The 13,773-nt window shown below is 36.6% G+C and overlaps 1 protein-coding gene across 1 annotated transcript in view; it reads left to right on the top strand.

Moving 5' to 3' along the window:
- Positions 1-3,384: 3,384 nt before the first annotated feature.
- LOC148946985 (acylamino-acid-releasing enzyme-like) overlaps positions 3,385-13,773 on the top strand; it is a 66,843-nt gene continuing 56,454 nt past the window's right edge. Inside the window, exons 1-2 of the mRNA XM_089096793.1 lie at positions 3,385-3,519; positions 11,064-11,343. Of these exons, the coding sequence (XP_088952919.1) occupies positions 3,385-3,519; positions 11,064-11,343 (415 nt within the window). The remainder of the gene's footprint in view (positions 3,520-11,063; positions 11,344-13,773) is intronic.

The following is a 13,773-nucleotide window of genomic DNA, read 5'->3' as shown; positions in this document are numbered from 1 at the left end:
TTGATTGGTAATCGAGAGTTCTAGTGCCCTTTTTAGTAGTCGAAAATGATTGGAGGGCAACTAGCCCCCCCCCACGCCCATCATTCCCCCAAACACGTTCAATCAAAATTTTGAGATAGCCATTTTGTTCAGCGTAGTTGATTTCTAGATACAAAATATATTTTTGAGGAGGATACTCCCCCCCCCCAACCCTCAGGGCAAGGGTTTTAACTTATGCCCTGGGGGCATATAAGGTTTTTATGGAAGGCTTTGTCGCAGAAACTTCAAAACAGGCTCATTCGATTGGAAATTCAAAAAGCTAGTACCCTTTTTAATAGTCGAAAGTTATTGGTGTGTAATTAGCCCCCCCCCCCCCACGCCCATCATTTCCCCAAACACATCCAATCAAAATTGTCAGATCGCCATTTTGTTCAGCGTAGTTGATTTCCAGATGGAAAATATATTTTTGAGGAGGACACTCCCCCACAACCCTCAGGGCAAAGGTTTTAAGTTATGCCCTGGGGGCATATAAGGTTTTTATAGAAGGCGTTGTCGTAGAAACTTCAAAATAGGCTCATTCGATTGTAAATTAAAGGGCGAGTGCCCTTTTTAACATTCAAAAATGATTGGAGGGCAACTAGCCCCCCCCTCTCCCCACGCCCATCTTTCCCCCCCACACATCCCGACAATATTTTGCGATAGCAATTTTGTTCAGTATAATTGATTTCCAGACAGAAAATACTGATAGACACTCCCCCACAACCCTCAGGGCAAAGGTTTTAAGTTATGCCCTGGGGGCATATAAGGTTTTTATAGAAGGTGTTGTCGTAGAAACTTCAAAACAGGCTCATTCGATTGGAAATTAAAGGGCTAGTGCCCTTTTTAATAGTCGAAAGTGATTGGACTGTAACAAGCCCCCTCCCCCCCCCCATGCCCATAAATTCCACAAACACATCAAATCAAAATTTTCAGATAGCCATTTTGTTCAGCGTAGTTGATTTAAAGATAGAAAATATGTTTTTGAGGAGGACACTCCCCCAGAACCTTCAGGGCAAGGGTTTTAAGATATGTCCTGGGGGTATATAAGGATTTTATAGAAGGCGTTGTCGTAGAAACTTCAAAAAAGGCTCATTCGATTGGAAATTCAAAGGGATAGTGCCCTTTTTAATAGTCGAAAGTGATTGGAGGGCAACTACCCCCCCCCCCAATACAATATATATTAATGTAAATGAATAAATAAATCTTAAAACGAGTGAAACTTAAATTGAATTTGCAAATCAAGTTTGAATCGAATAAAAATAACTACAAACAAGAATTTGGGTATAGTCTCACTGCGGAAGCCTAAAACCTATTGCGTCATTGGCGCTTTACTGAAAGCGAATTATATTACAAATGTTTTCTTTTGTGCTTAATATTGAAAATAAATATTAAAATTAGAGTAAAATTTTGGACTGATGAGCTTTTAGCAATTAATATCATTATGCATCAAATATTCAGTTTAATTTAAGAGTTCTTTTCAAGATTGGTCAAGACAAATATAGTTTCACTACGAGCAAAATTTGGATACTGCCCCCTTCTTTAACTGTAAAAACCTAAAGCCTTCTGGGTCATTGGTGCTTTACTGAAAACGAATTACTCGTATATTACAAGTTTATTATTTTCTTACAGCATTGAAAATGATTTTCTTACAGCAGTTCTTACAGCATTGAAAATGAAAATAAAAATTACAGTGAAAAAAAATCTTGAACTGATGGATCTTTTAACAATTAATATCATTATATATCTAACAATCAATTTGATTTTGTTTATACTTTCCAAGACTGTTCAAGATTCATATAGTTTTGCCATTTTTTTTAACTCTGCCATTTTTTTGTAACTAATCGTGTTAGTTTGTTATGAAAATATTCTATGGCTTCTAGGAATTTCTATTTGAGCAGAAAACTGCACCTCAAACTTTATGGAACATGCATTTTCTTGCATGAAACACCAAAATATAATAAAATGTCAAGTTTCGGAGTGTTCCACCACTCGCAAGCAAGTGCCATTGGTATTTTTGAATCCGCATGGTCAATTTAGGGGGTGGAGGGTAGGCTAATTCTCGTAGCAGCCCCATTCCGTCGTGGTATGGTTCACATTTTCAACACCTGGCGTCCGGACTATCATATAATCTACCAAGCATACAACTACCCCAAATCAGTATCAATAAATAAATGAAACCCAAAACGAACCAAAATTAAAATAAATATTATAGTCAAACTCAAAACGAGCGTAAATTAATGAAAGTAGGGTTCAAAACCCCTATGCTTTCTAAAAGCCAGAATATAATTTGTACTTTACTGAAAAAAAAAAAATCAAATGTGTCTACTGAAAAAGAATGTACATTTTTAATTTAATATACATATGCTGATATTTATTCCCTAAAATCTTAATTAATTTTTGATTTCTTAAAGTTACAAAAGTGAAATTATTTCAAATAATTGTTTTCAGTAAAGCTCCAATGACGCAGTAGGTTTTAGGCTTCTGCAGTGAGACAATACCCAAACTCTTGTTTGTAGTTATTTTTATTCGATTCAAACTTGATTTGCATATTCAATTTAAGTTTCACTCGTTTCAAGATTTATTTATTCATTTACATTAATATATATTGTACGTTTGTTCACAGTGATTGTTTATTTGATTTCTGTTCGTTTTAAGTTTCATTTATACTTTAATAGCAAAATATTTGTTTTCGTTTTAAGCTTGATTTTCATATTCAATCTAAGCATTACTATTTATTCATTCTGTTTATTTTCTATTTATTCATTCTATTATTCATTCTAAAGATCTATTTATTCATTTATATTATTACTTGTTGTATGTTTTTTGCTATGATTGTTTATTTAATTTCTGTTCATTTTGGGTTTCATTTATTCTTTAATAGTTATTTTCTGGTCGTTTTGAGTTTGAATTTTAACAGGTATTTTTATCTACTGAGCTTAAGTTTAAAATGGCCTTTACTTTTCTTTGAAAAACTTATTTTTCGGAAAGTTTTTTTTTAATTAATACCATACACGGATAACAACTTCGCTAAAGCTCTTCTATCTGCTGAATCATACGCTTCCTCATAATCTATAAAACTGAGGACTAAAGGTCTTTGATGAGTCAGACATTTCTCAAGTATTAATCTAAGAATGACAATTTGGTCTCTCTCTCCCTATATCTCTCTCTCTGCTCATCTTTCTCTCTCTCATCTCTCTAATTCTCTTGCTCTCTCCATCTCTCTCCTCATCTATCCCTCTTTCTCTATTTTTGTTTTGTTTTAATTTTTTGTTTACTGTTTATGAGTTAGCCTTTAAATTTTGTGTATATATTCTTCCTCTATATATATATGTATACATTTTCTAAAAGTAATTTCATATTTAAGGAATGTTCAGTGGATTTCATTTCAGTCCTGATGAGACTAAACTTGTTTATACAGCAGAAAAAAAGCCAGAGAAGATAGTTCCTTTCGCAGATTTTGGCAGAGAGACAGAAAACGGCTGTTTTTCAGATGCTAGAACTGTAAGCTAAGTTTCTTTTTCTCCGCTCTTCGGGATTTTCTCCCTTAAAAATCTGGAGATTTTTCTGTTTTCATGGATAATATCCTATATTTGTCATATTAATTGCTTTTTCTGCGTTTTCCAACCCAACCTACCCCAGACACTGAAATTTAGCTTCCTTCTCGGAAATAGTATCCTGTGTGTGTTCAATTAAGGTACAGCTCGGTTCTATTAACACAAAGTTGATTAAAAATTGGCTGAAGAAGAATTTGTCGAACTTTCAAACTACAAATTCGCGTCTTAGTTTTGAGTAGTAAAAGTTTAGTTGTTTTTTTTATGGCTAGGAGGAAAATAATTTATAAATTTTGTAAACTCTTAGTTTACATAATTCATTTCAGTCATCGTCTCTAAAGATACATAATATAACACGGCTTCAAATTTTAATAAGAAAAATGTTGAAAACAAGACTTTTATGGATCAATAATAATAAATTCCCGAGTGTTTTGGTTTCACATTGGGAAGCCTGATCAACAAGAAATAAAGGTAAAGAATAAGAAAAAACTTGCTTAGACAAGTGATGCATGCATGAAAGAATGAGAAGATGCGAACGCTATGAAAAAAAGAAAGAAACACGAGAGAAACTCGCATCTGATATTCTATAGTTTTAGTCTTTAGAGCCAGTAAACAATTCTTGGTGTCTGAACCATAAGATAGTTTGTCCGAGTTGCGCGTCTTTGTTTCTTTCTTGTCGGTTTGACAGGGAGTGGCTAGTACGAGAAAGCTCTATAGAAGAAGGTGAATTTATGTACTTGTAGAAAACAGAAATAGAAGCTGCATCAAGCTTTTCACTGACAGACTGGAGAGAGTCGTGGGGAACGATTGAACCTGCTCTATTAACCCAATTCTGTATCTTTTGAAGTGGTGCTAACAACGTTTTTGTAGCACCAGCATACGGTAGGCATTCATGCTCGGCGATACGTCTGATACAAGCCTTATAAATCTGGATGATCGTGTTGGGTGGTGGAGGTCTTTGCAGCGAAGAGTGATCCCCAGTTTTGTTGTACAGGAGGTACTCACGCAATTGACATGGGCCTTTCAACATAGATCTGTGAAGGAGTGGATACCGAGATGACGAAGTTCGTTGAGTCTTTTTATAGGTTCATTTATGAAAAAGAAATTGGGATATAAGTTTGACATTTTTAATCAAGAGATCTGTAGCTCTTTTGATTTCGATGCATTGAAATTAACCATTTATGCATCAGGTGTTTTTATTATTTTCCAAGAGATCTATCTGTAGGGCAGCGAAGCTTAGGTTGGATCTTCGTGTCTTAGGATGGCCACATGTGTCGTGGTGTTGTTGGCGAACTGACGGAGAGGATCTGCAAAGTTGTCTCCCATGTCATTGATGTACAGAAAGGAAAACGGGGGTCCCAAGACACTACTGTGGGTTAAATCTGCCTTTATTGGGCAGGATATTCACGGGAAGTGAACCCGTCAAGAACAACTCACAGTGAATGATCACAAAGAAATCCTTGATACTTTTGACAGACATCCGAGGACGCTCTACGCCGTTGTTTAGTAGACCACGATGCCATACACTGTCAAAAGTCTTAGCGATGTTGAATGACAAGAGCCTGATGTATTGTTTTTCTAGAAGTTTGATCCACTCCCGATGCTCGGTCACTAGGCAGTCTTGTGTTGAATGTTTCCGGCGTAATCCGTCTTGACGGTCGCCTCGAAGGTCTTTTGACTCTAAATTGTAAAACTAATAAATTTAATGATAGACAACGCTTTCGTAAATTTTTGCAGTGCAGAAGAGAAGGCTAATAGGCCTGTATAAACCCATGCTTGCTGGGTTGCCACCTGGTTTAGGTGTAGAAATGAAATGGCGGACTTTCATGTTTCCCTCTGGAACCTTTCCAGAACAAGCTCTGGAAGTCCAACCTCTTTAGAATCCATCAAAAGGTCCAGGAGAATATGGGACAAGCTCTGAAACAGCTGGCAATTTTTGACATTCATGATAGATCTCTAAGTTCGAATCAGATCAACATGCATTAATCAAATAGTCGTATACATCTTACGGACCCATCTCTAGTTGAGCTACCTGAAATTGGGTCCATCAAACAAATTGTGATCATTTTCCTTCGAGAAGTATGTGAGAAGCTCAAACGCCTTGATGCCAGGAAGAGTAATTACCCCCTAGAAGCTCCTATTGGGTTGATAGCTAATTGCTCTTATGGGCTTGGTTCTATTCTGGCTGCCTTTTTCGATCAATGTGTAATAGATGGCACATTTCAAGACTGCTTCAAGACAGCTTATTTAACTCCCATTCGTAAAGATTTGTGCCTGATTTAAAAAATCCTACGTCCTTTCAAAGTGTGCGAAGGCTTTATTTCGGAGTATCTGTTAAGATATTCAACTTAATTTAGACCCTTTTCAATTGGGTTTCAGGCCTGGTTATAATACTGCCAATTATCTTGTATGTCTTCTTGACGATCTGATGAAACATCTTAAGAAAGAAGAGACATACGCCAGAAATCCTACTCAGTGACATAGTGAAGGTGTTCAACGGCATCTAACACCAAATAGCCACCAAACGAGTGAAAGAAATTAATTTTTGGCAATTTCTTGTGAGAATGGCTAGTAATATTCTACAAGATCGAAACAAATGGGTTTTACGTACCCAGAATGAAGTATCCGATTTCCAATAAATATGATGCAGAGCTCCTCAAGGGACAAAACTAGGATCTCTTATTTTTACGATTGTTTTCATCCCTATTTTAACAAAAATACAAAGTCGCTACAACTTTGCTGATGACCTGTCAAGTATATCATTCAGCACCTCAGCGAGCTTAGCATAGGAAATCACTATTTCCTCAATATTTTCCCTGTTAAAACATGATCTTGAAGATGTAATACTTTCGGTTAGTGGAACAAAGAGCCATATAATACGGGCTAGGTTCTTGAAAACCACAATTCCGTTCAAAGGAGACATCAGACTTGCAACTAAAGATGAAATAAAAATTCTAGGAACAATTTTAAATGTAACCTGAAATGGCATTCACATATACTGTTTACCTTCCAAAAAGCTTCCCTCTGTCTAGAATTGTTTGCATGCCTCACTCGCTTTATCATCCGAATTTCCATCATGCGCAGTCTTTGCCGTTTCTATGTCTGATCACAAATTGAGTAGGCTTGTCCTGTTTGGCTTCCCGGTCTAACTGCTATTCAAACCGAAAAGCTTGAAAATATTCAGAAGCGGGCGTGCAAATTAATGCTTGGGGCAAATTATACATCCTGTGAAAACAGGCTACTGACACTGAGGCTTCAGAAATTGTCTGAAAGGCACCACTGTCTTAAGATGCGTTTTGGAAAAATTTCTAAACTCTGATGCCCATGGCAAAATTATGAATTCCTTTCTTTACTCCTTTTGTACTCCTTTTTGTGTAACTCGTTCCCTTGGCGCCTCACACCTTTAATTTGAACTGTGAAATGTTGAAGTGGAAATGTCTTGCCATTAATAGAGAAGATTGATGTGGCGTTCGGAATTTCAGGTGATAGGAATCGACAGGAAATAATAGTTTGGAAATTTTTAGTCATCCTAATTTTGAAATTATCATGGGATATGACATTTTAAACAAATTTAGGACTGTATATTGAATCTGTTGAAATTTCTTTGAGAAAACTCAAAAATCTCTTGGTGAATTATAGTGATTCTTAGTAAATTTTTTGTTTGCTCTCTTCTTCTTCTGATAATATTCAAAAAATATGCTAAGAATTTAAGTGAAGGAGGCTGTAAGAATGCCCTGTTAAGACTTCCTATTTTTATTCTTATTAAACGAACTCCTTTTTGAGTAACTCAATTCCTCTGAAAGTTAAAATCGCCACCTTACAATGTTTTATATTTCAGTCTTTTTATTTTGTGTCATTTTACGAGTGTAACACTGAATTCCTGTGTTATGTTCGTATCTGTATCAATTAAATGAAAAAAACAAGATTTTTCGACTGAAAGTAAGGAGCAACACTAAAACTTCAAACGAACATAAATTATTACGTACACAAGGAGGTTCGCACTCTCGTCAATCCCTCGCTTTTTACGCTAAAGTTCGATTTTTTTTTCAAATTCTTTAAGAATGACCCCTGAATCAAAAGGCCGTTTAATTAGGACAAATAGCTCTTTTGAAAGTACTAAAAAAACTTCAGCGTAAAGAGCGAGGTATGACGAGGGGGTGAACCCCCTCATATACGTAATAATCTCTGTTCGTTTAAAATTTTTATTTTGCTCCTTACTTTTAGTTGAGAAAACTTGTTTTTTATTTAATTTCTGATCGTTTTTAAATAATGCTGGGAAATCTGGAGCCCCCTTCATGAAAAATCCCCTTCCCCCATGAAAAATTCTTAGAAAAAAAAACAAAAAAAACAAACATCCGTGATCTTTCTTCTAGCAAAAAATACAAATTCCACATTTTTGCAGATAGGAGCTTGAAACCTCTTCAGCGGGTACTCTGATACGCTGAATCTTGTGGTGAGATTTTCATTAAGATTCTATGACTTTTAGGGGTTGTTTCTCCCTTTTTTTCGAAAATAAGGCAAATTTTCTCAGGCGCTTAGCTTTTGATGGATAATGCTAAACTTGATGAAACTTATATGTTTGAAATCAGCATACTGTTTGGTCTTAGGTAGTTGGATAGATGAGTAAGGTCAAAACCACAGTCTTTTTTTTTTTTGTTTTTTTGTTTTTTTTTTTTGTTTTTTTCTTGCCAAGTTATTACCTCTAAAACAAAATAAAAATTCGATTCTTTTGATGTATCTATTTGTATAAAAATTCCGTTTTTTAGAGTCTCGGTTACTGTTGAACCAAGTCGCTTCTTACTTACAGTTCGTTACCACAAACAGCTTGATTAATGTTTAGTGCGAAATGTACTTTTTCAAGCTTTATTCGCTTACAGCATCCGAATTGTAGCTGTGTATATTTTTACAGGATTGTACAAATCTCAAAGATGTAATAGTTCTGTGGCCTAAAATGTATCGTAACCTTTTAACATTATAATGTAAATGTAACATTTTACATTTTTGTCTGATAAGCAAATAAATTGCATGCAATAGGAAACAGTTGCGTTCAAAAGGAAAACAAAGTTAGATACATCTCGACTGGTTCTGGACTGGTGAAAAGCCTCTTGAACTAGGTTTCCGCTATTGTTAAAATGACTCGGAAGTTAATTTTAATCACAATAGTGGAACAAAAATTCTACATTTGTAACAAAACTTTGCTTTTTTTATGTCCAGTGAGTTTCGAAAACAAAGTGTTGTCTTCCGCTTAAGGGCAAATACAGTGCTTAAATTGATCTGAAATATGTATAGAGTGGTGATGTGGTGGCGGTGAAAGGGTAACTATCACATTTTGTTTTTCTAAATCATTCAGGTTGAAAATTGCAGCGTATTTCGCTTCAAACAGTTGCAACATGTTTCCGTTCAATAAATTCGGGCTAATGCTCAAATTCGGACCTTCATTAATCCAGCCCATAAATCGTTATGTGTGATTCTGCTTTGAAATTGTAACTTGCCTACCTTTTTTTTTAAAAAAAGGAAAAAAAATCAGCATGGAGAAGCAAAGATGTTGAAGATCCGTGGCCCTGTATTTTGCCTCCAATTACGGTATTTGTAAATTCTTGTTTTATTCTGGTTCTAATAAGATACAACATGCCCGCCTTTTTGTTACAAAGGTGGCAGAGGACCGAGGGGAGTGTTATTTGGGCATTGTCCGACTTTTTACCCCCTCCTCCATCAGGAAAATCCCCCTAAAAATATCCGTTTGCTTCCCAATAGCCAATACTATATGTAAACAATGGACTAAGTTCATAGCTTGTAGCCCTTCCCCCGGGAGCTGTGGGGGATCTAGTCATTCTCAGGACGTAGTTATTAGGTCTTTCGACTATGCTGAATAAAATGGCTGCTGAATAAAATCTTGGAGGGCTAACTGCCCTCCAATTTTTTTGTCACTCAATAAGGGCACTAGAAGTTCTGATTTCCGATCAAATGAGCTCTCTCCTGATCTTCTAGGATAAGTGGTTCGATACGATCACCCCTAGAAACAAAACAACACATTTCCACGTTTTTGTTTATTGGAGCTTCAAACATCTACATTAGGATTGTCTAGTATGCTGAATCTAATGGGGTGATTTCATTAAGATTACTTGATGTTTTGGGGGTGTTTTCTCCCTTTTTCAAAAATAGGGCTAATTTTCTCAGGATCAAATTTTGATGGGTAACATTAAACTTGAAGAATTTCATATATTTTGAATAAGCCTCAAAGTTTGATTCTTGTTATGTATCCATTGAGATCAAGACCCTATTTCTTAGTGTTTCGGTTATTATTGAGCTGCATCGCTCCTTACTTGCAGTTCATTACCACGAATGTTTGATTTCGTTCATGATTACAGTTCAAACAAGGTGCAGTTCAAACAAGGCCAAACAAGGTCACAGCCTACCTGTGAGCTAAAAGTTTATGGTGGGAGGGGTGTGAGGTATTTGAAGGTTTCTCAGCCATTTTGGCTGTTCAGTCATACCATCCGAAAACCCTTGCCTGATTCCGGCTAAAAAAAAGATGTAACATGCCTACTTTTCTGCTGAAAAATTAGGGATTGTTGGAGTAGGGGGTGTTGGAGGAGATATGGACACACAATATAGCTCCAATAATATATTTTTTTAATGTTCTTTCTAAACAAGGTGCAACAGGCCTATCGTACAGTAGAAAATGGTCGAGGACGAGAAAAGGAGTTGGGGTGCTGGCCCATTTCAAATCTGGCCCTTAGTGTCCTCGTATTGTAACCTGTTTTCGGAAAAATGTGAGATACAGACGAAGATAGACAGATTGTACCAATAATCTAATCACTACTCATTCTCCACTGCACAAATATTACGGAAAACGCTTGACAATACATGAAGACTTAGATATTTGTAGGATAAAAATTAATTCTTATATGCCTATATCAGTCCCTCCCCTTCTCCCTTAAAATTATTAAGTGATTTGGTCCTTATAAATTTCTGCTGCACACTCTACATGCTATAGTTTCACTATATATTTCTAGTTAAGGAATATAAAATAAAACTAGGCTCAGCAAGAACTTGCGCAAAAACTGGTTTCCTTGGTGTGATATACGGAGAAGGAGCACAACTTTGGAAAGGAATTTAAGACTTGGCTGCTTATCTGATAAGTACGAGACATTATTAAAAAAAACTATTGAACTCTTAAGATATTGTGGGGGGGGGGGAGTCAGGCATGGTCCTGAAGGGTCCTTGTCCTTTGCGCAAAAGCCTCGTGTCAAGCTTTTAGACGTAAAATAACTTGTTTGCATATGCTTTGGGGTATGTCACATATAAATAATAGGCTAAGTCTTTTGGTCCATGGGTCGCATTCGCGCGTCTTATCGTACTTTTTTATATTTAAATGGCTGCCAAGGTACTTTTTAACATCGATAGATATCTAGAGTTTTTTCTTCACTTCTTAAACATTTTGTGTGCTACTTCTATGCAGTCAAAACCTTTGAATTCATTTCTGTTTTCCAGGATTCAACCTTTGAGCATTCTGAGACTTGGGGTGAACAACTTACTGGAATTTCAACCCCCTTGGTTTTCATTCTTGATCTTGAAAAATCAATATTTAATAAACCGAATATCACACCCCTAACTCTGCCAGAAAATATGTCGTTTGGTCAGCCCATTTGGTCACCAGATGGTAGTGGAATCATTGGTGTTTCTTGGTTAAATTCGCCAAAAAGACTTGGGTTAATTTACTGCCCAAATCGACAAGGCTATATTTTTCATGCTTCTTTGGATGGCAAATTTAGTGAGTAAATTATTCATTTTTAATTTACTACTAATTTTTTAGGTCTACAAATTCAACGCTTGGTGCTTGTTTTGATAGGATAAAAGACCTTGATCAAGATTTTTTAAATACTTTTTTTTTATCATTTCCTAATCGTTGTGAAAGTAAATATGCCTGTCTCGTACACGAGAAAATCGTAAATAAAAAACCGTGGCATGCTATATAAAAGTTTATATTTTATATTATCAAGGAGGCACACTTGTGCCTCTTTAAAGAGGCGACCCACCACAATGTTAAGTGATTTCCGGTCCTAGCGGTTGCAGAGAGACGGCGGTCATCGCATTTTGTAGCTTAAGCTCAAACTAAGAAACATGAAAAATTTCACCCCCCCCCTCCGACTTTCTCTTCATGGAGAAAAGTGGGCCGGAACTTTCGACCCTCCCACCACAGCCCCCCATTAACGTTGTCTGATGGGGCTGGACGTTAAAGGATAAGCTTTACTAGGGCCTGGGAGCTTATCTTCAAAATTTCAGCTCAATCCCATCACTCCTTTCCTGTTTTCCAAACACCGAATATAGCCACTTAATGTTCATCAAGTTATATTTTTTTTTATCAGCCACGCCTAGAGGCCACAGTTGGCAACGGATCCGAGTGAATGAGGACTCATTCGAAGCGGAATTTGACCTGTTAGGGAGTGGGAGATTTTCAGACCGAAAAAATTATCCCCAGAATTTGCACTTACGAAAAACTTCGTTTTCCTATAAGAGCCCATGTTAATTTTTCCCACCACAGCCCCCATTTGAGGTTGTTCGATCGGGCTGAAATTTCGAGGATAAGCTTTCCTTGAGCCTGGAAGCTTATCCTCAAAATTTCAGCTCAATCCGATCACTCCTTCCCTGTTTTCAAGTTATTTTTTTTTATCTGACACGCCTACAGGCCACGGTTGGCAACGGATCCGGATGAATGAGGACTCATTCGAAGCGGAATTCGACCTGTTAGGGCCTTTTGATATTTTCAGACCGAAAAAATTATCCCCCGAATTTACATTTACGAAAAACTTCGTTTTCCTATAAGAGCCCATGTTAATTTTTGAAATTCCTAAAAGCATAGTATATAATTATTAAATTAGATCAAAATAGTCCTCTTAACCTGACAAGACCGACTGCAAGCTTCCAAAAATTCCAGCTCTTTCCCAGAAGTTTTTTTTGTCAAAAAACGAAAATCTTACTTTCTATTTGCTTGCGTCAAAAATAGATTGCACAAACTAAAAATAATTTAACAAGAGTCTCTGATGGTACAGTGGTCACTATTCTTTTCTTTCATACGGATGACCCGGGTTCTATTCCCCGTCAGAGTAAATTTTTTATATATTGAATTTCAAGTAGTATCTCTTAAATTTAAAGTTTAAAAAAGAAACCCAGTTTCTTTTTTATATCCAATATATTGAATCCTTCGGCTCAACAGGCGTCTCCAGGAGAATATCACAGTCGTCCTTCAGCTTACAGGTAAGTCTCCACTGCTTTGATAACATGCCGTATTCCCGCATGCTCGAAGAAAAGTTGAAAAAAGAAAATCTTACTGTGCATTTGATTTGAGTATTCAGGAATTAAAAGCCTTAACAAAAGAATTTTCAAAAGTGGAGGTTTGGGGGTGGCAGCCCCCCAACTTTAACTCCTGACCCGATCAGCTGACAGTGAGTCAAGGAATAATAAGTAATAAACTGTACAAAAACGTGCAGAAATTATTTGAAAAAAACTAAGTTTTCTAAAGAGTTAAAGAGGCTGAGTTACAAGTTCGAACCTTAAAACGTACAGGGATTAGGAGGTACAGTTGGGGGGCTGCTGCCCCCCAATCCCCACGCTTTTGCAGCCTCTTTTGTTAAGGTTTTTTAAGTCATGTAGCCTGCAATCAGTTGGTCGTACTAAGTTCATCACATTATAGCTTGTTATCGGTTAGGGAAAAATCTCCTGTAAAAAATCCAGCAAACAGGCTCAGTACTGTTTCTAATCAAAGAGATGTAATAGTATGTTGTTCGGGTAAAAAATTAAAGCATACTTCGTTCGGGTTGCAAAGCAATTCTTTGCACGGGAAAAAGCAGGGGCTTAGGGGGGCGGCACACCCCAAAAATAACAATCTTTACAAAAGAGTCTTCAAAAGCGGGGGGTTTGGGGGGCGGTAGCCTCCAAACTGTACCTCCTCATCCCTGTACGTTTTAAGGTTCGAACTTGTGACTCAGCCTCTTTAACTCTTTAGAAAACGTAGTTTTTTTCAAATAATTTTCTATCTTAAAGTCGTTTTGGTAAAGAAATTGTTCAAGAAATGTGATATGTGATTAGTGTTGTGAAGTGTATTTTATGGTATTTGGGTGTTTTAGTCGTAGATGCCTTTATTCTCCCTTTATAGGGGAGATAAACTCTGGCCCTAAGGTAATTAAACTTTGGTAGCGTGCCT

The sequence above is a fragment of the Artemia sp. Qi Xiang Cuo genome, chromosome 11, assembly GCF_049724085.1.
Source record: "Artemia sp. Qi Xiang Cuo chromosome 11, ASM4972408v1, whole genome shotgun sequence".
In the NCBI taxonomy this organism is placed as follows: Eukaryota; Metazoa; Arthropoda; class Branchiopoda; order Anostraca; family Artemiidae; genus Artemia; species Artemia sp. Qi Xiang Cuo.
Note: the sequence above shows the minus strand (reverse complement) of the source record. Positions and strands in the feature narration are given on the sequence as shown.